Source organism: Mauremys mutica, chromosome 1 (assembly GCF_020497125.1).
Source record: "Mauremys mutica isolate MM-2020 ecotype Southern chromosome 1, ASM2049712v1, whole genome shotgun sequence".
Taxonomy (NCBI): domain Eukaryota; kingdom Metazoa; phylum Chordata; order Testudines; family Geoemydidae; genus Mauremys; species Mauremys mutica.
Genome location: NC_059072.1, coordinates 84,301,049 through 84,327,246, shown reverse-complemented (window position 1 = coordinate 84,327,246; position 26,198 = coordinate 84,301,049). Strand labels below are relative to the sequence as shown.

General features: G+C 40.3%; 1 protein-coding gene across 1 annotated transcript in view; it reads left to right on the top strand.

Annotated features, from left to right (window-relative positions):
- Positions 1 to 25,945, top strand: part of LTA4H (leukotriene A4 hydrolase) — a 32,119-nt gene extending 6,174 nt beyond the window's left edge. The window contains exons 3-19 of the mRNA XM_044981390.1: positions 6,217 to 6,337; positions 7,941 to 8,009; positions 10,881 to 10,985; positions 13,365 to 13,417; positions 14,296 to 14,368; positions 14,695 to 14,835; positions 15,060 to 15,083; positions 17,171 to 17,241; positions 17,355 to 17,466; positions 19,339 to 19,483; positions 19,573 to 19,676; positions 20,090 to 20,160; positions 21,353 to 21,407; positions 22,676 to 22,771; positions 23,533 to 23,615; positions 24,761 to 24,865; positions 25,279 to 25,945. Of these exons, the coding sequence (XP_044837325.1) occupies positions 6,217 to 6,337; positions 7,941 to 8,009; positions 10,881 to 10,985; positions 13,365 to 13,417; positions 14,296 to 14,368; positions 14,695 to 14,835; positions 15,060 to 15,083; positions 17,171 to 17,241; positions 17,355 to 17,466; positions 19,339 to 19,483; positions 19,573 to 19,676; positions 20,090 to 20,160; positions 21,353 to 21,407; positions 22,676 to 22,771; positions 23,533 to 23,615; positions 24,761 to 24,865; positions 25,279 to 25,411 (1,561 nt within the window). The 3' untranslated portion in view covers positions 25,412 to 25,945. The remainder of the gene's footprint in view (positions 1 to 6,216; positions 6,338 to 7,940; positions 8,010 to 10,880; positions 10,986 to 13,364; positions 13,418 to 14,295; positions 14,369 to 14,694; positions 14,836 to 15,059; positions 15,084 to 17,170; positions 17,242 to 17,354; positions 17,467 to 19,338; positions 19,484 to 19,572; positions 19,677 to 20,089; positions 20,161 to 21,352; positions 21,408 to 22,675; positions 22,772 to 23,532; positions 23,616 to 24,760; positions 24,866 to 25,278) is intronic.
- The last annotated feature ends 253 nt before the right edge of the window (positions 25,946 to 26,198 follow it).

Here is a 26,198-nt window from a genome sequence, read left to right as displayed (position 1 = left end):
CCGGGGGCTCCCGGGACCAGCCCTGCCAGCAGCCGGGCAATCAGAACTGCCCCACTTCCCTGCCTGTCTGGGTCAGGCTCGTCCCACACAGAGCTAGTTCCCGCCTGTGCCGCTTGCTGCTGCATCTGTCCTGGCTCGGGGCTGCAGCCCCATGGGCTCGTTAGTTTGTATTTTTAATTGAACGAGGGGTTTGTTTGATCTTTTTCCCACTCGGGAGGTGCGTCTGGGAAGCGTGGGGCAGGTACAGCTGATGCTCAGCAGCGGTTCACTTTTTTACCAGATACTCTTCGTGCTGCCCTGTGCTGAGACATCAAAGCATCCTGCGGTGCTGAACATTCTCCTCTGATCGAGTTTTTAGTTGGAATTGTTCATGTGCCCCACAAAGAGTGGGATGATAACCCTGGACATGAATGGCAGCTCAGCGTGCTGGCAGTACCTTGCATCGCACCCCTGGCTGGGTTAGTGCCTGGGAACAAGATTTATCTTCATAGCTTCTTAAGCTTGTTACTTCGGGGCGTTACACAAATCATTGCACATAGCCGTGTGTGGGAAGAGAGACTAACTCATACTTAACCATATGCCTTATACCACTCCCTTGCAGCAGAAGGTGTTCACAAAAATGTCCATAGTAGCGGTGGTTTTTGTTTTTTTCAATTTATTTAAATATGAAGTGCATTGCAAACAGGGGGACTGGGCTGGAATCTCTGTGACATACTTAAATTTCAAAAGTACAGCTCTCCTCCTTTGTACCTTAGTGATTCCAATCAATTTAAACCAGTACCACAAATAAATTAAAATCTCAGTAAATGCGTCAGAGGCAGTGCAGAGACCACATAATTCATTAGATGAGTTATGTCATTAAGATGCTGCCGTTGGCTGACTCAGACTGGTTTTAACTGATACTTTCTATTTCATGGTTCTTAGTCAATGTTTCACATTTCATCATTAAATGTTGTGCTCATTTTTTTAAAAAAGCAATTTTTTCCCAAAATTTAAAAATCATCAGGTGAGAATAGTCTGTTAGAGTTAGGGACAATCTAAATTTGTTCCTTATAGTGAACTTGTGGAAAAAATTTGGGAGGAAATTTGAGACAGGAAACAGACTTCTTAACAAAGCTACTATCTCCTCCTGCTTGCTGTCTCTGCATGCATGTGACATGGTAGAAATCATTTTCATTACTGAAGGATTTAAAAATAAATATGGGAAGCATAAACATGGGTTTCCATTCTTGGAAAAAAAAAATCTTGCTTCCCACCCTTACCCCTGCTGTCAATGTGAATTGATCAGATTCTTTGGCCAGGTTGAAAAAATGCAGAGTATTGATATGTCACATTGAGTAGACATTGTCACATCACTGCAGCTGTCTGACTATGCAGGCTGACATATAGAAGCTGCTCCATGCTAATAACGTCTCCATAGCATAAAACTTATGGTGCCACTGCTCGTGTTTTATCATATTTGACAGCTGCTCCCATTCTTCTCTAGGTTCCTCTGGTAGCAGGAGAAAAATAACTATATACAGTATGGAGGTGGCTCCTGGAGAGCCAGTTTGCAACAGTAGGAGGGCCCAGATGGGAATAGTACCTCAAGGAGACACAGTTTCAGCAATATTTTTTCCACACATTGTGTTGAACTTAATTCTGGGGTTAGAGTTCCACCCGGGATGAGTTTGCTTTAGTCCCTGCATAAACTCTATAGTACCCCATTGGTTTCACAAACAGCCTAACTGCACCAAGGCAACATTGGGAGTGAATATCCACTTTCCTAGCCTTTTTAAAGGAGCTACTTTCTATAAAGAGGAATCCTATTAAGCTGCAAAATCATTACGGTGTATGAAGGTAGCCTCCAAGAACTTCCTTCCTTCCATTTTGACTTCACTAAGTAGGGAGTTATACACCAAATTGCATGCAAAATTCTAATCATACTTGTTGACTTGCATACAGCCTGCAGGTGAGTTAGGTATGTGGGGAACACACAGCCTGACTCAGAGCTCCCAGTCGGGAGTTGATTTTCAAGGCTCCACTACAAGAATAACCAATTAACTCTTCTCCAGCATAGTTCTGAAATGGGCATGAGTGAGGGCTGACTGGTTGAAGCTCAATCAATATAAGACATTACATTGCTAGGTAGGTGAATCAACTGGAAGCAATGGCAGTGATTACATCATCCCCCTTGATTAAAGGTGTGCATTTGCTATTTGATAATTAAGTTTGCAATTTTGCAGTCTATGATCTGCACTGGTTAATTACTGGCTTCAAGGTGAAGTTTAAGGTGTTTCTGCCTACCGGGAAGACCCTTGTTTCCTCCTGCAATACTACTACAGTTATGATCAGCTACCCACTGCAGTGCTTTTATTTTACTCACTCGGTGGCGCTCCAGGTCTTCGGTGGCACTTCGGCAGTGGGACCTTCACTCACTCCGTGGGTCTTCGACGGCATTTTGGCAGCAGGTCCTTCAGTGCCACCGAATACACCCGGAGCGAGTGAAGGGCCCACTGCCGAAGTGCTGCTGAAGACCCAGAGCACCGCCGGGGGAGTTAAAGCGCCGCAGCGGGTGGTGCCTTTTTTTTTTTTTTTTTTTTTTGATCGCTCCCCCTGTTCCCTCTACCTGGCTACGCCACTGCTCTAGCCAGGGAGTCAGAGCACTCTGCGTGCCTTGCCAATGTGGACGGGGAGCTCTCTGGGAGGCTTTATTGTGGTATAAAGTGCCAGTGTAGCCAAGGCCTAAGTGTTTTCACTAGTTAAGGCCTGAATTCTAGCCCTGAGTTCTGTGCGTTTCTGCTACAAGCTTCCTAAGCAAGGGGATTGCTCAAGATCTTCTGCCAACATCACTAATGCCTAAAGTAGTGTATAGAGTTGCAGTCTTTGTATTCTTTGCTCTATATAGGGGCCTCTTCCTGTATTCCTGGCAAACCTCAAATTGCCATTTTAGTCAGTTGGGAATATGAGTGTACAAAGAATGCAAGTTCAGCTCACCAGTTACAGCTGTGCAAATGTAAAACCCTAAGAATCTGAACTCAGGTTTTGGCAGCTCAGTTGAGAATGAATTAATTTTCAGCAAGCTTCTTTAAAATGTTAAGTCAAAAAGCCACTGCCAAACAACTGTTTCAATGTCTCTAACAATTGAGACCCTACCATATTTGCTGTGTGATGTACCCAAGCTGAAAGCTGTTTATTGTATATTGGACTTGCCTTGTTTGAATTAGACTGATGACTGAAGTTGTCTGTTTTACGTCATCAAAACTGGCCACTATTTCTGGAAAAGCAAGTTTGGGTCATGGTAATCACTAGGGCTATTGATTAATCAAAGTTAACTCACGCGATTAACTCAAAAAAATTAATCGCACTGTTAAGCAATAGAATACCAGTTTAAATTTATTAAATATTTTTGGATGTTTTTTGTCTTTTTCCTATATATTGAGTTCAGTTACAACGCAGAATATGAAGTGTACAGTGCTCACTTTATATTATTTTTTATTACAAATATTTGCTTTGTAAAAATGATAAAAGAAAATAGTATATTTCAATTCACCTCATGCAAATACTGTAGTGCAATTTCTTTATCATGAAAGTGCAACTTACAAATGTAGCGGTTTTTTTGTTACATAACTGCACTCAAACAAAACAATGTAAAACCTTAGAGCCTACAAGTGCACTCAGTCCTACTTCTTGTTTAACCAATCACTAAGAGAAACAAGTTTGTTTTTTTTACGTTTACGAGAGATAATGCTGCCCACTTCTTATTTACAATGTCTCCTGAAAGTGAGAATAGGCATTTGCATGGCACTGTTTTAGGTGGTGCCACAAGATATTTACGTGCCGGATGCACTAAAGATTCATATGCCTCTTCATGCTTTGGCCATCATTGCAGGGAGCATGCTTCCATGCTGATAGCGCTCGTTTAAAAAAAAAAAGTGTGTTAATTAAATTAGTGTCTGAACTCCTTAAGGGAGAATTGTCTATCTCCTGCTCTGTTTTACCCTCATTCTGCCATATATTTCATGTTATAGCAGTCTCAAATAATGACCCAGCACATGTTGTTTGTTTTAAGAACACTTTCACTGCAAATTTGACAAAATGCAAAGAAGATACCATTGTGAAATTTCTAAAGGTGGCTACAGCACTCGACCCAAAATTTTAGAATCTGGAATGTCTTCCAAAATCTGAGAGGGATGAGGCATGGAGCATACTTTCAGAAGTCTTAAAAGAGCAACACTCTGATGCAGAAATTACAGATGCTGGTGGCATCTGACTCAGATGATGAAAATGAACATGTGTTGGTCTGCACTGCTTTGGATCGTTACTGAGCCGAACCCGTCATCAGCATGGACGCATATCCTCTGGAATAGTGGTTGAAGCATGAAGGGAAATATGAATCGTTAGCGCATCTGGCATGTAAATATCTTGCAATGCTGGCTGCAACAGTGCCATACAAATGCCTGTTCTCACTTTCAAGGGACATTGTAAACAAGAAGCAGGCAGCATTATTTTCTGCAAATGTAAACAAATTTGTTTGTCTGAGTGATTGGCTGAACAAGGGCTTGTAGGCTCTAAAGTCCTTTAATACTCGTAGTAGGTGAATTAAATACTATTTCTTTTGTTATTTATGTTATTTCTTTTTTTACAGTGCAAATATTTGTAATAACAAATATAAAGTGAACACTGTACACTTTGTATTCTGTGTTATTTAAATCAAAATATTTGAAAATGTAGAAAACATCCAAAATATTTAAATGGTATTCTATTATTGTTTAACAGTGCGACTAATCATGTAATTTTTTTTAATTGCGCAATTAATTTTTTTGACAGCCTTAGTAATCGCCTCTCACTCTCTGAGCCAGTGGGTACTGGGCAGATTGTGGAAGTAATGGTCTCATTTTATTTGTGTGGGTAAAATGGGAGAGAAAGGAGAGTTGCACAGTAGTGACTCCTCTGGCTAAACATAAACATTACCGGTGGGCTTTGAAGAAAGTCTCCTCTGGCTCTTACTTCTTGGAAAGCTTGTAGCTGTGACTTCGGGCTAGACTTTTTATAAGAGAAACAAGCAACTGTTCCACCCCAGCTGTGCACTTTACAGCACCTATAGAGAGAAATTGGTTTTAGATGCAACCCAGCATGCATGTGTGGGAGATGAGGTGTAACAAAACAGTGATATGGAGGAATGAGCTATAGCTATAAGCACAAGCACTTAGTCATAAGCATATGTACAATATAATGATTCAAATGAATTTTTAGATTACTAAATAATAGTCAAATATGTGTTTTAATAATACTGCAAACTGCTTGGCTGATCTATCTAAAATGTATGACTAGTTGCTTCAACTTCTCTGAGTTTAACTACCATTAATTTTAATTTATGATTAGGATTGATACCAAAGAGAGATTCACATTTGTGAATCTAGGAACTTTCATAAAAAGGGAGTAATGGTCAAATACTTCAACCACTAACAGCAGTGATTTTTTTTTTAAACTGGCATGTAGAAATTGTCCTTTGTATCTTAGATCTCTTGTTAGTGGATAAGGCAAATGCTGATTTACTGCTCTTTGCCTTCATTGATTATGAACTGTTGAATCATGAGTTCTGAATAAAATTGGGGTGTGTCATATATTCTCTTTAATGGTATTAAATAGGATTGTTCATGTGCCAGTCTTGCTTCCTCAACCGTTCTTTTGCTTATATTCAGTAAATAGGATATTCAATCTAATTCCAGTGGGGCATACAATATTTTTCATTCCGAAGTACACAAAGCCCACATTTTTAAGATAGGTACTACTTGAATGTGTGTCTATACATAAAAGGTTTAATTAACTTCTGCCTGGCTCACTATTGTGTTTCCATACTGAAGTGGTAAGTAGCTTTTGATGGTATGCTATTGAACAGTTGTGGAAACCTTTGTGAGGCTTCTTGAAGGAAAACCCAATTTCTAGCTCCTTTTCGGTTGGGGAGAGGAGAAATTTCTCATTAGAGGATGAAAGAGAACTTCTCCTGGGAGGGTATTAACATTTGAAACATAATGGGTAGTTGTTGGTACATTTGTACCCTAGTCACAAGCAAAAAGTGGCTTCGGTACACAACTTATTGATATCTTCACTTCAGCTGAGACAGTGCTGAGAAACTCTCAGTATTATAGTATCTCCTGAAAGTCTTTGCCTTACAATTCACCTCTCTAACACGCAGGGCATGTCAGAAAACGCTTACCTGTTTAATTTGTGCAGGGGACAAGATGTGATTGTGGAAACTTCTTTTGAAACCTCTCCAAAATCTTCAGCTCTCCAGTGGCTTACTCCAGAACAGACTTCGGGGAAGAAACATCCATTTCTCTTCAGCCAGTGTCAGGTTAGGAGGACTTTCTGAAATTATATGTTATCTATATACCTTAATAATCCTTCATACTTTAAAAAAGGGTAACAGGGGAAAGCACAAATTGTAGGTTTATTTAGTATAGGTTCTAAGTAATTGTATAACTCTATCACATTTGTTCCTACGTGACATTTGTTATCTAAAGGGTAGTAAGTGAAAGTACAGCAGTCCACAATTTTTACCCTTGGCCTTTGGCAATAATTAAAACACTATAAAAATGAAGGCATTATTAGTGCTGAGGCTATAAAACTTAATAATGGCAAACTTACTGTAATATCTCCAAACTGCTTTCATAATTCAATTCTTGCAATTGGTACATCATGGCAGTTAACTTTTTTTCTATAGCGTTATGTCTTCTAGGAAGTCTTTAGCTATGAAAACTAGCATAGACCATCAAAAAGTAGGAAGTATGGATTCCTATTACAGTTAAACAAGCTACCCCCTGAAGAGTGTAAACAGTGGAAGAAGTGTGCTTTAAAATATTGGGGTGGGGAGGAGTCAAACCCTCTTATACAGGGAGCCATAATCCAGAGGAACAGATTTAACTGAAAGCTAGAATGGTAGAACCACACACAATATACAGCAGGATGATGATATCAAGATACACATCTGAGAACCATCCTGGAGAACTTGAGGCAGAATTTGGCCATTGGATAATAAAACTAAAATAGCACAAAACCATTCACCCCAAAACAGTTTACAACACTTGTATTATTTTGGCTTTGAGCCATGTTTTAATTTTTTAAAACATCTCAAACTAGGTCTGAGGTGGCACTGAGCATTCTCTCTCTGTCTCTGTCTCGGGTGCTTGGGTGAATGGTTCTTATTCACATGGTCAGGGTCTAACTGATTGTCATATGTGTTGTTGGGAAGAAGTTTTCCCCTGCATCAGATTTGCAATGACCTTGGAATTTTTTCACCTTCCTCTTCAGCATGTGGGTATGGTCACTTATCAGGATTATCTGGATAGAGCTCACTTAATCATTTCCCTTGCCATTGTGGGGACATTGGTGCGCCTCAATTACTTATATACTCTGCCTGTTGCTTGAAATCATCTAGTCTCATGTGTGCTGTAATACTTTGGTTTAATTTCGGTTGTTGGGTTCACTGTGTGGGTCGTGGTAGTGTTACAGGTCAGATTAGATGATCTGAGGGTCCCTTCTGGCCTTAAATTATAAAACTGAGAAATTATGCTTCCTTTCTTTCTCACTGAGAGTTTTTCTGTAATGCTGAAGATGCATTAATAGCACATGTGTAGTTCAAAACATACTAATTTCCCAGTATATCCTCCCATATTATTTGATGCTCCTGCAGTTGCAGTGAAAGTTGCCCTATACCCAGAAACACTTGCTAGACAGATTTCCTTTTCTGTATGGGAAAGGAGCAGAACTGGCCCTTTAGGAAGAAACTGGGCTGTTAGGACTTTGACAGCAGGCTGACATGCAACGTTACAATTTTGCTAGTGATATTACTTTGACCTTCTGTTTGCCTCCTACTCTTTGTCACTGTACACCATATGTTTGTGTAATGTATTGCAAATGCTGCATATAAGAAATATTCGTAATTTGTCTTTTTCCAGGCTATCCACTGCAGAGCCATCCTTCCTTGCCAGGACACACCTTCTGTGAAACTAACCTACTATGCAGAGGTAGATGAACACAAATCATGCATATCTGAATGAAGAGCACAACTAGAATGGGGAAGCCTCTTCTAACTGGCAGGCTTTTCTGTGAACAAGACTGCTTGCAAGGAATTTATTGGAACATTCAGATTTCACTGCCAGATAGCAACTTGCTAATGTAAATTTTCACTCTACCCTGCAATTAAAATAGCCAGTCAATTAAAAGCTTTACACTTTTATCACCTGATGGGCAGCCTCTAGTAAGGGATGTGGAAATAGTGTGAGAATTCAATCTGTAGGTATATTGGCAGGCAGAGATTTCTTTGAGGGATTTCATATACAAACTGCAGAATATGGTGCATTATGAAACCACCGAATGGGGATTTACCTTACTATAACTCAGAACTGCCTGTCTCCCTGGTTGCATTTCTCTAACTTGTAAGGGGAAAGGATGTCCCTCCTGAGGCACTAGCAGCACTCTGCTGAACCCCCCTCATATGAAAAGTAAACCATGTTTTTCAGATCAGTGGGGTTCCTGGTTAATGTGCAGAGTGATCTGTTGAGGCTGAAGCGGGAGGACAGGTTTTCAAAGACCACAGATCAGTCATTTTACCTGAAGTTGGGTTGGGAGGCGAGGAAGAGGATGATGCTGCAGCCACAGAAATTTCATTTTATGTGAGATGTTGAAAATGAGCTCTTTGCTCTCAGACCATCTGGGGAACTCTGAATATGGAAATCAAGCTACATATTTTGTTCATACACAGAAACCTGTCATAAGCCTGCTTACTCCCTAGGACAGAGGTTTTCAAACTTTCTGGCGACCCAGTTGAAGAAAATTGTTGATGTCCGCCACTCAACGGAGCTGGGGATGAGGAGTTTGGAGTGTGGGAGGGGCTCAGGTCTGGGGCAGAGGGTTGGGGTGAGGTCTGCCGGGTGTGGGAGGGGTTCAGAGTATGGGAGGGGTTTCTGGGCTGGGGCAGGAGGTTGGGGAGCAGGAGGGGTCAGGGCTCTGGGGTGGGGCCGGGGATGATGGGTTTGGGGTACAGGAGGGGGCTCTCGGTTGGTGGAGGGGAGTCAAAGCTGGAGCAGGGGATTGGGGCACGGGCTTATCCCCAGCAGCTCCCAGTCAGCAGTGTAGCCCGGGTGCAGAGGCAGGCTTCCTGTCTGTCCTTGGACCGTGCTGCACCCTGGAAGCGGCCAGCAGCAGGTCCGGCTCCTGCGCAGAGGTGCGCAAGTGGCTTTGCTTGGCTCTCGCCTGGAGGCACTGCTCCCCCCCAGCTCCCATTGACCAGGAACCAGCCAATGGGAGTGCAGAGCCGGTGCTCGGGGTGGGGGCAGTGCGTGGAGCCCCATGGCCCCCCTGCCTCGGAGCCAGACCTGCTGGTGGCTGCTTCTGGGGCACAGCGCGGTGTCGTAACAGGTAAGGACTAGCCTGCCTTAGCCGGGCAGCACCGCCGACTGGACTTTTAACGGCCCAGTCGGTGGTGCTGACCAGAGCCGCCACGACCCAGTGGCTTCCATTCCATGACCCAGTTCTGGGTCGTGACACATGATTTGAAAACCACTGCCATAGGAGACTGAGAAATTAATAGAGTTGGCCTACTGATAAAGATGGAGCAGCATTGTACTCTGGGAGAGACATTGGGGGAGATTCTGAAAGGTTACTGAATAAAGGTGGTCATGCAGGCTTCCTGATGATCTTTTTCTAAGCAGTAGTTTTACCTGCTTAGTCTGGCATTTGTACACAAAGCATTCCATTTTGAATCTGAGTTTACTTTCTAGATAAACTTCCCTTTGATTTTCCATAAGAGTCTCTTGATTTAGGTAGACAGCTGAACAATATGGGAAGTATTTAATCGGTATAAACTGCCTCAATGACTTGTCAAACTCTCAAAAAGAAATAAAGAGGTAGTAAGGGCGTTTTGAAATAAACACAATTATGAAGTCTTCATAGCCTTACAAATCCTGTGCAATAAGGAAGGTTTGTTGAGGTTTGGCCTATGGTACAGGGTGATTGCTGAGTAATAATTCTAAATTAAAAATGTGGGAATGTTTCAAAATATGGGAATGTTTAAAGCTATAGAGTCAACTTAAAGTCACGTTGTGAAAAATCTATTTACAGGTAATGCCTAAGATTACCATACCTGAAATGTTGAAATAATATTTTCATCTGTTGATTTCAACTTGTTTATTTGTGCATTTGACGGCACTCTGTGTACAGTTTTGCAATCTTCCCCTGTATATTGAGTCATTTCCCTCTGTTCCTGCTATTTTTTTTTTAAATTTTTGCATAGGAACAGGAGGGAGGCTATTGAAATCAGGAAAATCTGATTGTAATACCACAAAAATTGGCATGAAGGAGATATTTGAAAACTACTCTTAACTCATTTTACAGAGGGATTAAATTTTCAGTTAACTATCCCTTAAATAATTCATTAATCCTTTCTTTAAAAAAAAAAAAAAAAAAGCCAACATCAGAACAAAGGATCTTGGTGTGATGGTAATATTGTCCTCCCCCCCCCCTTTCTCCTTTTTGAGGTAGTAAAAGCTGGGAGTGCATTGAGACAGCGAGTTGGGAATCTAAATAGGGATAAGAAACACGCATCATCTAAAGCAACCCTTCTGGCTGATGAAGCATTGCCTGTTTTAGAGGGAGGGCAAACTGTCTATTTCTACTTGACGTGAGATTCTAGTTGTGGCAGAGATGAGAGGGGGAGAGAGGTTAAATGTAAAATATTAGCATAACCTAAATATAGTGGGGGCTACTTGCTGTAGCAGCTCCCAGCATGTGGTATAATGTTTGAGGGCGACTAATGCTTTCCAAAGATGACTGATATGATCTCAATTGTGCTTACTTAGACTCCCTCATAATTGGATATTTCCTCTCTCATTATTTAGGTATCTGTTCCTAAAGAACTGGTGGCTCTCATGAGTGCCAATCGTGATGGAGAGTTGCCTGACCCAGAAGACTGCAATAGGAAGATATATCGTTTCAGTCAAAAGGTAAGATCCATGGTCTTTTAAACAAAAACTAGGAAACCACGAAGCCAGGCACAGATTTGTATTAATTTAAAGTATTGTGTGCATGAAACCTACGCAAGCACAGACTTGTTTATGTACTGTAATTCATAATATTTAGGCTCATGGAACCTTTACTGCACATGTGAACAAGATGAGATTTGTTTTATTTTTTAAAAAAGCAACAAATTCCATCAAACAAATTATAGTCTGGTGTATTTTTGTCATTGGCCCTAACCTTGCCAAACTTATCGGAATTTTTTCCATAGCACTTACTTGTCCTTGGCCATGAGGGTCAGAGGTGCAATGAGGAACAGCCTTTCTAAAAAAAAGTTCATGTTCTGTTATCCACTGAGATCTGAAACTTTAAACCATTGGTGACTTACCAACCTGTAGTTTGAAGACCTGTCAGAACACAAATACATGGATTTGAGCATCTGTTCTTGAGTCTTTTCCAGTGAACATGTAAAATACATCCCCCAAAATCATGTGGTGATGTGATCCTTTCAATGCGATCACAAATTGATTGTATTTAATGACAATTATAATTAGTTTGATAATAAATGAAGGACATAATCACACCATGGGAGTTTTTCCACAAGAAGAGGAACAAGAATTACAGCAGTTCATTTTGATCCCAAATACAGAAATTAAATTTGTTTCTGTGTTTATCTTCTATATCAGTGGTCCCCAACCTTTTTTGTCTGGCGGGTGCCAGACAACGAGCCATGGGGGACTGTGGCGGCGGACGAGCATCCGCCGAAATTCCACTGACAAGTGGCAACGTCAATAGGCGTGCCCGCCAAAATGCCGCCGACAAGTAGCGTCATCCAGAGGTGTCGCCGCCGAAATACCACTGAAAATTGGCAGCATTTCGGCAGCGACGCCTCTGGATGATGCAGCTTGTCAGCAGCATTTCAGCGGATGCTCATCCGCTGGCCAGTATGTGGGCACACTTAGACGCCCCGGTAGGCACCATGGCGCCCGTGGGCACCGCGTTGGGAACCCCTCTTCTATATTCTTAAATCCCTTTCCTGCCTATGTGTTGTTTTATAAAGCCAGCGGATAGACTAATCTCTCTAGTGTTGCTCAATGTACAAGATACCATACACGGAACAAAATACATCTCTGAGGCTCCCTGGTGTATCTGGTATATAACTTTAAACTGCTATGTTGCCATGAAACAGTGGCACTTAAAAATGAATTGTTAGAGCAGTGAAGTATCCTAGCATGTGACTAACATGAATTAATGCAAATGTGCAACCAGACTTTGCACGAAATTATAGATTTTGTATTTGTCAATATTGAATAGTGTGTATTCGGTTTCAGAGACAGTGCTCTTAGGTACAAATGTGGAAGAGGCAGGGGATTTAGGCTTGAAAAACTGAGTGAAGGTGTTTGCATCTTTTTGGAGTGGTTAGTTTGGGAAGGAAGAGTGTCCTGGGGAAGACCTACAGGAAGAGAGGGGAGGCTGGAAGGATTGTTTCATGTTGGAAACTGGAAGGAGACTGTTGACCCTTCCTATGAGGATAAGAGCCCCATGGTATGGTTGGGGATTTGTGCCGGCATCTTTTGCAGTCCTCATTTTTTAGTACTCTGTTTCAGCAACTGTCCCATCTTCTCAGCTACTGCAGTGCAGTTTTCAAAGTGACAACACTGCCATACCCTGAACTGTGAAAGCCTGAGCTTTTATACTCCTGGGGGAATTCTGTGACAAAAAAAAAAAAAAATTCTGCACATAATATTTTAAAATTCTGTATATTTTGTCAAATTGACATACTATAATCATTCCAGTTTCAATTTTGGTTATTTCAAAATACTTGTCAGCAAATTTGTCTGTAACAATACAGATAACAAAATAGATTCAGGAAATGCTGACCCCTAGCCTGTCCCATTCAGTCAGGCACATCTGTCCCTGTCCCCGTGTGTCCCTTCACCTTCCATCCCCCAGGCATCCCCGCACCCTCCCTCAGCCACCCCTCACCCCATCCCTATGTGTCCCTGCACCCCCATGTGGCAGCGGCAAAGAGTTCTGTGGCACCTTATGGACTAACAAACGTATTGGAGCATGAGCTTTCGTGGGTGTATACCCACTTCATCGGATGCATGTAGTGGAAATTTCCATTATAGACTAACAAATGTATTGGAGCAAATGAGGACTGCTTCTTACTACCACTGGCTAATAAATCTGTCAGGCAGAAGAAAAACAAGGTCGGGGGCTAATGCAGGGCAGAAGGTTGTGAAGAAAATGAATGTACAGTACAACTATGCTTATATAACTTTTCCCTTTGATTAACTTGGTGGGTGATAGTTCTGATATAACAACTAGGATTTTAAATAGATGATTTTAATATCTTCCATTAGGTTCCAATACCTTGCTACTTGATTGCGTTAGTGGTTGGGGCTTTGGAAAGCAGGTAAGTGTGTATGGTACACATTGGCTAAATTTTATCAATTACAGAAAGTTTGAGAGTCTTTACATTACTTGGACTCCTGATCCTAATTTGAAAAAACCTCTTGGTCAGAGGAAGGGTGTTAGGATGCTCCTGCATATAACATTCAAGTATGTACTCCCCCAACCCGGAACACTGCTGAGCGTATTAGCTATTCTTTAAGTCTTCATTTATTATTCTCACCTCTAGGAGTATCTAGCCACAACACAAGAGAGAAGGCTACTGAGCCCATTTTCTCACTGTAAGGGAAAGAAATGGAACGGAATCCAGCCACTGAGTCTTTGTTCCTCTCTTCTCAGCCTTTTAGTCCTAAGAATAACTAGAAACTATTCTCTCACTAGCCTTTGTCCCTTCCATAAGTCATAATATACTAGCTTCAACCCGATCACTCATTTGCACAACGGTATGTTTTAATCTGGCCCAGAATGTTGTTGTTGGTGGTGCTGTATTAACACTGTACAATATTTTAAAAAGCATGAACTTCAGTTTATCCCCCATCTAGATAGTCAATGCAAAAAACATAATTTCCTGTGATTTGATTGTATTTGATTTATTTTTTTTTAACTGCACTTGCATCTCTTTCCTACCTGTCCTTCTGTGGAGGACTAGAACATTAAGTCTATAAGCAAAGAAGTGTGTCTAAAATTAAATTAAATTAGTCATTCCTTCTCTCCTCTCTCCAATCCCCATTCCAGAAATGAGGGTGGTGGGGGTTTCTCCAGAGCCTCTCCTCAGTAATATGGGCTACTGTGAGTATACTAAACCCATCCTCCAGTATGCATTGGCTTCCCATATAACATCAATTCAAGTTCAGTGTCTAACTGAAATCTGTACTTCTACAGACAGATTGGCCCCAGGACGCTGGTGTGGGCTGAGAAGGAGCTGGTGGATAAATCTGCATATGAATTTGCAGAGGTTAGTTACAAAGAGTTTGCTCACTATTCACTCACTTTACATAGTATTAAGAATAAACAGCCAACACTACAATTGTTCTTATTTTAATTTTTTCCCCTCTCTTGACTTCCACCAAAGAAAGTGTTTTATTCTTCTAAAGGAACATCAAATAACTGCTGATCTTGCTACACAAGTGACAAGGCACAATCTTGCCATTGGTCTGCATGTGGAACTTCTCAAACTGTCTGAGAAACTTGTGTGTGGAGCATTAGGATCATACTTACAGCCTGTATTTACTAATTGTAATTACAAATCTCATTAAAAATCAATGTGAATTTTTGTTTCAGACTGAAGCCATGTTGAAAACAGCAGAAGATCTGGCAGGGCCTTATGTGTGGGGACAGTATGACTTGCTAGTCTTGCCTCCCTCTTTTCCTTATGGTGGTATGGAGAACCCCTGCCTTACTTTTGTGACTCCTACTTTATTGGTAAGTGTGAAATGTATGCGCTTTATTCTTCTGCTTTCCATCAGAACCTATTCCAAAATCTATCCAGGTGTGCATAGAACTCTGGATTTATGTTCCTTAAAGAACAATAAAATGATCCTTAGACTACCAGAGCCATAGAACTTCCATGAAACAGATGTTTGTAGTGCATGAATTTTGAGTTTAACTTGAACCATGAGGTAATTTGATTTGTTTGTCTATTCTAGGCAGGTGACAGATCGCTGTCAAATGTAAGTATAAACTTTATTCAGGTCTTCAAACCAAATACTGTATAACTTTAAGTTAAATCTTAAATCGTTCCTGGCAGAGAAGATATGAAATATATTTCTAAATCTTAAGTCTTCATTTAGACATCCTATATATTTTCTGTTAATTAGTTACCAAATGGAAAAATATATAGTAGGTCAGTTTAATACCAAAAAAATTTCAGGTGCAGGGAAATCTTGTCCCTATCATTTTTGCAGAACAATATCATCTTTATTGGAGGAATCTCCTGCTTCCCATTTAACTATATTGACAAATGAAATGACCCTCTAAAACAGTGTTTCTCAAATGCGGCCACCAGGGGCTTTTCTTGTGCCCATAGCGTCCTGAGGGCTATGTGTGTGGGTCCAAAATAGCAACTCCTCTCCTTTCCTGTTGCTCCTGGATGCACTGCCTTGTTGGTTGCTAGGGCCGCCAGCAGAGATTGGGCCTTGCTCCCTTCTGGAGACATCTGGGGCACAATGCTGGAGGAACAGGCAGCTGGTGAGTTTCCCACTTTCCCAGGGCTGGTGGGGCTCAGGCTTTGGCTTTCAGACCTGGAGTGGTGGGAGTGGCAGGCTCTGGCCATGGAGTTTCAGGCTCTAGCCCCAACCCCCCTCCCACTGTCTCCCCTAGCCTCCCATCCAGGGCTTAATTTGTCCGCAGGCTTGGCAGAGCTGAGTAAGTCTGCTGTGAAACGTGATACTTGTATGTTTGTTAATATCATATTTCACAACAGACTTAATAGCTAGGAATAAATAAATTACAATGATGTGCATATGTACATACTTATTTGTTTTTCCTAAAACTAATTTAAGTATTTTCAGAAAAAGTGTGAGAGCTGCCACCAGCAAGAGTTGGTGGCTGCAATCTGAGGCCACCAAAAAGTATGTCCTGAGAATCCCTGAATAAAATCTACAGCTCAGCCATTTAAAGCCTTTGAAAGTTCACAGCCACAATAACACTACGTCTTATGAGAAATCTACATTACTACTATACTGAACTCCCAGCCACTGTACTCAGTTGGTCTTCCTTCTGGGCCACACTAGCATGCACACTTCTATTGATACAGTTTAATCAGATATGAGGCAGAAAAGTTGAAAGTTTCTGTCTCTGACCAATTTAAGAACTGTGGGCTACAGATAATTAATCACAAGAATGTTAAAGGGGAGCAGTTTTAGTTCTAAATAAATCCCACATATTTGAGTTAGGAATAGCCAAGCCACTGGTAAAGCCATGTTAAAAATGTAGCTAAATTGATTCTGGAGGAAAAGGTGGGATTCTTCAGGGTCCTATGCTAATGGTATTTATTGGTGACCTGTTTGTCTGGTATCTAGGCACTAAAACTGGTTGCAATAAGTTGTGAATAATTTTTTAATTGGAAATTGTACGTCAGTGCATGTCCTAGTTATATTTTAATGTTTGTCTGGAGAGAGGAGTCTGGTTGGCATTTCATCTAATTATTAAATCTTTCCAGTAGAGGAATATAGTCCCTTAAATGAACATAATATTGTAATGCCTTCCAACAGCAGTTGTAAAATTTTCAAAGTGGACCACATTTTTAGTATCTCATATGCTTCCCCATTCTATTCATGATCTCATGAATCATATCTCCTCCCATTTGTAATGAAATAACATCCCTGCACTACAGCATTTGCTTACCTGGAAACGTATTATCAGGAAAGCACTAAACACCTTAAATAATCTTTCTTTTAATGTGATTTAGCAGTTGGAAACAAGAAGAGCTGGCACTGTGTGACCAACCAGATCAGCGCGGCCAACCAGGGAAGGCTCTGTTGTCCACAGACCACAATTTGAAAACTACTTTTTCACAGAGTGTGTGGTGTGGGATATTGTAACACAAGAGTGAATCTGATATCCAGAGGCTTACTTACAATAAATGGCAATCCGCTTTGAATATATAATAGTTAAACCATTGTGATTCCTGCTGCCGTCCCTCTTACCTTCCGCCCCCTCTCCACCCCTTGGGATTTGACAGTATATTCTCTGGGGTAATCTAATTAAATCTACTTTTGACATGGGATGAGTTATTTTGTTTGTTTGTTTGTTTTAGGTTATTGCCCATGAAATCTCTCATAGCTGGACAGGAAACTTGGTGACAAACAAAACATGGGAGCATTTTTGGTAGGTGTAATACTGAGTGCATTACAAACAATTGGCTCTTATCTACCATATAGAAGTTCTGAGGAAATGGCTTTGCCATCTCACATGAATTAATGTTCTTGATAATTCTCTAGGCTAAATGAGGGACACACAGTTTACTTGGAACGTAGAATTGGTGGACGGCTGTTTGGTGAACAGTTCAGGCACTTCCAAGCTTTGGGAGGTTGGAGAGAATTGCAAAATACGGTAAGCTAGTTTTGGTAGAAATTTATTGTATGTTTATGTTTAAACATGACTCATAAAAATTAAGTTATTGTCATGTTTCCCTGAAATATGCAGCAGAAAATGATAATAGTAATGCTCCTGAAAATGTTTGCATTGGTAGTTGAGTACCATTGTTCTCTCAGGTTTGTTTATGAACCAACAAGTTATATTGTTCAATATAAACATGACTCTGCTAGAATACAGAGGATGGTAACATTTTCAAAAAGACCTTAAGTCTCAGGGATCTTTTAAAGATTGCAGGATCTTCTGAAAGGCTGAATTTCATCCTGAACTACTCCTGAATATTGCAACAGCTAGTGAATAACGGTGAACCCTTAATGTACAGGACATACTGCAAGAGTGTATGCTTTTTAAAACCCTTTAAAGCAATTAGCGTACCAGTGAGCAGCTAAAAGTTGCCTTTTTGTGATAGCCATAGCCAAGGCCATCCTTCTCAGACATTCCAAAGTGTGATACAAGCAACTGAAATGTCTGAGAGAGAACTGAAATACACAACAAAGCCTAGGTGTTCCACCCTGTACCAAACTGAGTATTGAAGATCAGGAATCCTGATACTTGGTTTGTGTCTCTAGGAGGAGAATTTAAATGGTCATAGTAGTTGCATTTTCAAAGACTTTTTAAGAAGTTAAGCCAGAGACAAATTGTCTATTTTTCCCCTTCCTCCAGAGTCTCCCAAAAGAAATGTCTCACCCCTTTAGGATTAATAGTTTTGTTGTTCATCCTGTCAGTGGTAACTTCTGTTTTCTTGAAGCACTAAATAAACTGTATGATTTCAGTATGGGGAAAGAGGCTGTTGCCATGGGAACAAACAAAACATGGGAGCATGATCAAAAGGCCAGCATAGCTATATCAGTTAAGAATGTTACTATCTCACCCCCAACTAACACAGCTATGCAGACCGTTTAGCATATGATGTTCAGGGAGGTGGGTTAGCTGTACTGGTATAAGATGAGTTTTCACTAGGGGACTTTGCCAGTATAGCTATACCGACAAAACCTTTGTAGTATAGACCAGCCCTAAGATGAAAAGGTGGGCTGGTAGTCTGTACTAATTCTGGAACTTCAGCAAGTGGGATGAGCTAGAGCAGGGGTGGGCAAACTACATCCTGCGGGCTTTGGATCCGGCCCCTCGGGGCTTTGGATCCAGCCCGCGGTATTCCTCCCCGTGGTGCTGTGGACCCTGTGCCGCTTTCAGCAGCGGCTGGCCCAACGTCCCTGCGGCCCCCGGGCCCTTGCCTCCAGGCACACACACCCCCCCCCGCAGCTCCCATTGGCCAGGAACAGGCAACCATGGCCAATGGAAGCTTCAGGGGAGGTACTTGGAGGCGCGGCAAGGGCAGCGCATGCGGAGCCCTTGCCACCCTCCTCCCCCAGGGGCTGCAATGCTTCCTGGAGCGGCGCAGGGTCAGGGACAGGACAGGCATGCAGGGAGCCTGTACCCTGCCCCCCAACTCCCTTCCCAAAGCCCCCTGCCTGCACTGTGCACCCCTCCTGCACCCCAACTCCCTGCCCTGAGCCCCCTTGTACACTCTGCACCCCAACCCCCTGCCCTGAGCTCCCTGCTGCACCCTGCACCCCTCCTTTGCCCCAGTCCTTTGCCCTGAGCCCCCTCCTGCACACCACACCCCAACCCCCTGTCCTGGCCCTGCATACAATTTCCCCACCCCTATGTGGCCCTCAGCCCAAAAAGTTTGCCCACCCCTGAGCTGGAGCCATGTGCACCAAAGCATGGTAATCTTGGTCTTGGATGGAAGATAACTGTATAAGATGGCTGCAAATCAGTGCGAATTATGGAGCCTTTCTGGGTGAGTATTTGTGTATAATATTGTTACAGATAAATACACTTGGAGACACAAGCCCTTTCACTAACCTGATCCCTAAGCTGAATGAAGTAAACCCTGATGTTGCATATTCTAATGTTCCATATGAGAAAGGCTTTGCTTTGCTTTTCCACCTTGAACAGCTTCTTGGAGGACCAGGTGAGCATTAATAGTTCTATTTTAAAATAGGATTTTTATTTTGCTTTCAAACTTTGGCTTTGTTAATTGATACATTTTTTTAAACTTAGATGTCTTCATTGGCTTCTTGAAGGCTTATATTCAGCAGTTTGCCTATAAGAGTGCTGTAACTGAAGATTGGAAGAAGTTCTTGTATTCCTACTTCAAGGATAAGGTTGGATGGTGCTTCAGACTAATTGAGATCCTACAGTTGTGTGAAACTGTCAGAATGTATTCTACTTGTGGCATAGCTCAGGAAGCTGAAGATACTCCATATGGTCAGAGTAAAATAGGCTGATAAAGTATTACTGCCTTTTTAAAAGAGATGTCTTATATGCCTCTTCACCCTTATTCCTATATAGAGAATATGTAAAGATGTAGCATAAAATCTTACAAACATGGGTTTGGGTTACAGTGCATGTGTTCAAAATACAGTTATTCAAAAGTAAACTACATAGGAATCAGCACTTTACATAAAGCTGTTTTTACAAACCAAAACAAAAGATTTGAACTAACTTTCAAATTTCAAACTCTTTAGAGAAAAAACACGTAGATGGTAAACTGAATAAAGATCTGTGTTGTTTGTAGGTGGATGTTCTCAACAAAGTTGACTGGAATGCATGGATGCACACCCCTGGCATGCCACCAGTAAAACCAACGTAATTGTGCTTTCTTCTCTTGTCTTTCTCGCCTAAAATTTGTGTGTTATTCCCAGACATCAATTAACTATTTGAATAACTTGTACTAGAGCTGGTCAGAAAACTTCTACAAAACCTTATTTCCTGAAAATGTTTGGAAGTCGGGGGTGTGGGAGGAGGAATATGAATTCTGATAATTTTCCAAACTGAGAAATGTTGGGGGAAGGCATGCCTTTTTGGTTTGGAAAATTGCCACAGAAAATGGAAAAAATTCAAAGTGTAATTTCCCCAGTGGAAATCTCTGCAAGAAACAGCCTTTCTCTCTCCTCCCCCCCACCCCCCACTGTCCAACCAGATACGACTTCTGAATGTGTTTACATTCTGAGGTTGACTACAAGATATTACTCCATCTGCAGTTAATACTGTATGGGGCTATCAATGAGCAATAGCAATATTCACAACACAAGTCACAAATACCATGACGAGTGGAGTTACTTTAAAAAAGGGGAGCATGGAAATGCATTTCTGTGTCGACTCTCATTGTAGCAGATTTTCCACATATTGCATTGCACACCTACGTTATAAATAGGCTTCGCAGAATTTTAATTTTATTTTTTATAACTTCAACAGATAATATTGATGGTTTTGTTTTTAGATTTTTATTGATTTTTAAATTTTCACAGTTGTGGAAAGTTGAGTTTTAAGCATTTTTTTTTTCAATTTTTATTGGTTTATGTTTTCACAGTTGTAGGAAATTATGGGAGGAATCAGACAATTATTTAGTGACACTTTGAGATTCACAAAGTTAAAGCCTTATAAACAGGTATAGGCAAATTGTCAACATCACATGTCAAAATAAAATATTCCTAAATCTACAAATCATACCATACTACTCATTTGCTAGTCCATTTGTAACAAGCCTCATTCAAAAATCTGAATCACCAGTTTTAACTCTAATAAGTTCTCAAATGCCATTTTGCTTAATTTGCCTATCTGTAAGTTTCAGTTGTTGAAATTATTTCCAATTTTCATTGGTTTTTTCGTGGATGTTGAAATCTGTTTACCAACACTTACCGATAAAAATCTAATCCTTCCAAGCCCAATTATAGGTTATCTTGCTACTTTTACACAGCCTGTGCTACAATGCCTGTCAAATGCACTTGGAGTTATTCACATTTCAAAAATGTAATCCTTTGTTTTTCATCTTTATTAGATACGATATGACACTATCAAATTCTTGTGTTGCCTTGAGCCAAAGATGGACCAAAGTGAGTTGTTAAAGAATTCTGCAGACATCTTACAGATTTTTTTTAACTATGACAAACAAGTTGTTTGTTCTATATAATAAGGGAAGGGCTCACATCATCCTCACAGGCCAAAGACAGTAGTGTCTGGTGAGGGAAATGCTGCCATGAATTTTTGCATTATTTCATAGGCTAAACTTTCCAAAAGAGTCTGTAGAGGTGCTGCAACTTCTTGAAATATGAGAATGCATTGTACATGTAAACTAAGTACTTACACAGCTAACTATCTAGTGCATGCAGATAATGTGCAAATGGTGAATCCCACTGTGCATATTTTACCCTATGCCAGTGGTCCCCAACCTTTTTGGCTGGCGGGCGCCAGCCAAAGGACCACTGCGGCGGTGGAGCACCTGCCAAAATGCTGCCGATTTGGGAGCGACGCCTCTCGATGACGTCACTTGTCGATGGCAAGCGGCGTCAGCGAGAGGCGTCGCCGAAATTCAGGAGTGACGCCTCTCGATGACGTCACTTGTCAGTGACAAGCGTCGTCATCGAGAGGCATCCCTGCTGAAATGCCGCTGAAATTCGGCAGCATTTCGGCGGGTGCTCTCCCGGGGGCCAGCACATGGGCGCATTAAGCCCGCGGGCACCGCGTTGGGGACCCCTGCCCTATGCCTTAGGACTGCAATTTCAAAATTTGTTTTGATAAGGCACAGATGTGGAAGTAAGTCTCCTTTACCGATTATATGTTCATACTAACACTGCCCCTCCTTTATAAACCAGGCAATATGTAATCCTTGGTAAAATTCAGCAACGCCAATTACAACAAATCATTGATCATTCGTAGTAACTTCATTTTAGTTTTCCAAGGGACTGTAGCATCCTTATTTTTGCCAACTTTGTGTGTTTTGGCCTTACTGCGCATTTGCTTCAACCTAATTCTCCTCATGCCAAAGATTCTTTTTATGAAAAAGTACACATTGCAATGTTGTACTCAACTTTTGATACTTTTTAATAAGAATCTCCTAAACTTACTTTTCACTTTATTTCATTATCTTTAATAGGAAATTAAATGGTGTAAACAAAAAAAACACTCAGCAACCCCCACAGCTTTCCCATTTTTTGATTCTTCTTTGTTTTCTGTAACCTCATAACTTAAACCCTAAAAGCAGTATTTTTACATGAAGTAGCTTGAAATTAAATGTAGGTGTCCATAAACAAAAGCAGACAGATGATGTCTTCGCTGAAAAAGCCAATTATAAACTGTTTGTTGTGTTTATTTGCTTGTTTAGGCCAAAGAAAGTGATTTGTGCACATTCAGCTCAGCAGATCTAAAGGATTTGTCATCCCATCAGTTGATTGAGTTTCTGGCACTGTTGCTGCTGGAGGTAAGTGCAGGCTAGGAGTAGTTTGACCTAAGAATGCAAGCAAAGGCACAAATCTATTTTGTAAAAACAGGGAGCTAATACGTTGCCCAACACTTCTAAAGATCCTTATTCATCCTACTTAAATCATTTGCTTTTCTTTGGGACAGCCAGTAAGAGGTCTCCAAAACCCATTCTTCCTTGATTATTCACTTGATGAGTAACATCAGGAGACTTTCAGTTAAGGAGGCATAAACAAAATTTGAGAAGTGATTGTGTTTGTTTGAATTTAGCTTTTATGTATTGCGTGATACAGGTTTGAATAAAATTGTAACCAGTTTGGAGTGCTTCAATAATACTGGGTCTGTACTAAAGTTTCACAGACTTACGCTGTCTATATTATGGACCTTGGTCTCCTTTGTAGCCGCTCTATATTTTAAACCACCCCCCACCGAGCGGTGAGAGTGTCTCCCACCAGTGAAACTTAAGTTGGTCAGGAGTGTGGTTATTTTTTCACCCCCCTGACTGACAAAAGTTTAGCTAACAAAAGTGCTAGTGTAGACAGAGCCTTAATAACTACCATATTATCCCTTGCCCCTTCTTTAGTTAGGTGGAGTGGAGCAAAGGGAGAGAATATGCAAGCACTTACCAGTAGCCATTGTTTTTTTGTTAAATATTCTCTCCCTTGTAGTGAAAGTCTTCTTTCTAGGTCTTTCTTCCTCTCAGAGAACATCAGTTGAAATATACCTCTTACTCATTCTTCTAATTTTGCAACTTTTTTTTAGGCACCACTTCCAGTGTCACATGTAAAGCGAATGCAGGAAGTTTATAACTTCAATGCTGTAAACAATTCTGAAATAAGATTCAGGTTAGTAATAGTATGGAAATTGCTTCATGAAAAGTGTTTGATAAGGGAAAATACTACCTTATGCACAATTTGAGAAATTCTGTTCTACAAAAACGCAATAGGACACACATGAATAGTAATAACTTCTAGTAAATGTAATTTTTACATGTGCAGTGTTCCTACATGCTAATTAATGATGAAATGGGAAAATGTATTCCAGTCTGAGCATCCACAATTAGCGATAACACCTAGGTCATCTAGTCTATTCCCCTGCCAGTGTGATTGTTCCCTGTAGTAAAAGTCCTAATGCTTTGTCCACTTAATTTTAGATGTGCCTTTCCTCACAGGGTTCATGCTCTCTTTAAAGTAAACAATTGTTAAAACTTACATGGAAATTTAAGAAAAATATCAGAGGAAAATATTCCTTTCCTCCCATTAATTCTAGTTTACGCCTATCACCGTAAATTCCTTTGTATCTTGTATTTATACACCCTTAAAAGATGTCTGTACCCCAAGTTATGTTGTTGGAACTCTAAAAGCATATTTATTATTGGGAGGTATTATATTATAACTTATAAAAACTTGCAAAATTGCCTAGTTTGCCATTGTAATAAACTTGCCACAAAGTGTTTTAATGGTTAGGGATTTTGTCTTGTCTCAGTGTACAGTAATCCTTTGCTATTTACCATTGACAAAACCTATATTGTTTAAGTTGCTAGTGTAGTTCCCAGTTCACATAATGATATGGAGTTCTATTTCTTTTGCTTTATTTTTATATTTATAACAAAATAGATGAGCTTGTGCAAATAGACACTTACTACTATGTAATGACTTCCCCCAAACATACAGCACCCTAATCAACGGGGCCCTTTGGGCATTATCATAGTACTAATCTATACATCATTATAAGAGAAATAAAATTGCAAAAGTCAGTGTGGGGAAACCCAGAGACCCAGTTCAGCTTCATTATGAACTTAAAGTACTTAGTATCTGAATGTCATGTTGCATGTATGGTAGCATGACCTCTTCATTCTTAGGATGGAGGTAGGGAACACCATATTGGATATTAGTAGTGGAAGATCACAAATTTTGAAAACTGCTACAAACAAAAATTGGCAGCCAACTTGGAGGTGAAATTCATCTTTACATCGAATGAAATTTTTCAGATGGTTACGCCTCTGCATCCAAGCCAAGTGGGAAGAAGCCATTCCTCTGGCTCTAAAAATGGCTACAGAACAAGGCAGGATGAAGTTTACTCGTCCCTTGTTTAGGTAAGTCTCATCTGCAGAACTTACAAATGAACTTTTTTTTTTTTTAATTTTAAATTGTGGACACTACTGTATAACACAGGCCATAGGACTCCTTTGAATTAATTCCTCTTTGAACTGGAGCAGACTTCTTAGGAAAATAATCAAATCTGCATCCTTCTAAAGGAAGTGACTAACTATAGAACTTCCAGAGCACTTTGAACATGAATATTTCTATATGTGCAGGATAAATTGAAGTTCTTATTGTATCAATTTTTTAACATAAAAACCTAGCAAACATAGATTGCAGAGTGGAAAGCCATTATATAAAGGATAATCTTAATATAAAATCTTCAGTGTAAGAATAAAACTTTCAGGTAAAAATCCATATTTAGACTAGTTTCTTATTTCTACTTATATTGTGGAATTTTTTGCAGGGATCTCTACAACTTTGAGAAATCTTGTGATCAAGCTGTCAGCTCGTTCATGCAGCACAGAGTGTGCATGCACCCAGTGGCTGCAATGCTGGTGGCCAAAGACTTGAAAGTGGGTCAAGGACAGACTGTTTAATTTCTTTAAAAAGTTATGGCAAACTACTAAAACAACTGTAACTCTGCACATTATGCTAACATGCATGCTTTATTATCTATCTGACTTTGTTTTCTGCTACTGTGGCAATAATTTGGCTTAAATGGATCTTCAAGATGAAGTTTAAAAACTTCAGTCTTGTACATCGAATGAAATTTTGGAAATGAATGGGAGATGAATGAATGGCTCTAGTACAAACAAATTATAAAGTACTTTAAAGGAAAAGATGACTTTTCTGAGATGCATTTGTGTTTGTCAGTCGTGTGGGCTTTTTTACAAATTTTGGATGAAATTTTTTTTTTCTTTTCATACAAGCTTTCACGCAGCAACACACAGTTGAAGTCCTGAGTCTTTAAATATTTGGAAAAAAAATCTTTTTAATAAAACAGCCAACTTGTCAGGTCTTGTACAATCAACAAGTCTAGAAAGTAACAATAAAAATGTCATAATAAATAGCTTTTCCTTGCTGACTTCAAATATTCTGATTTCTAGAATAAATCATGTTGTATAAACCTATGTTTTTACTTGTGTGGCCTACATTACTTTAGTAGCCGAACAATTTTGTTTCTCATTCCACCCCTGATTTTTTGATGGTTTTGTTAACATGAGTTAAAGTATGACATGAGTTACAGTACATACATTACAACAGATACATACAGTAACAGCTGGAGCTACTTGTCAAAATTCAGTTTTTTGACAAAAAAGTCACAATATTTCAAGCTGAAATTTCAGAACTAAATTTTTCGGCATTGTGGCCAGCTTCATAGCT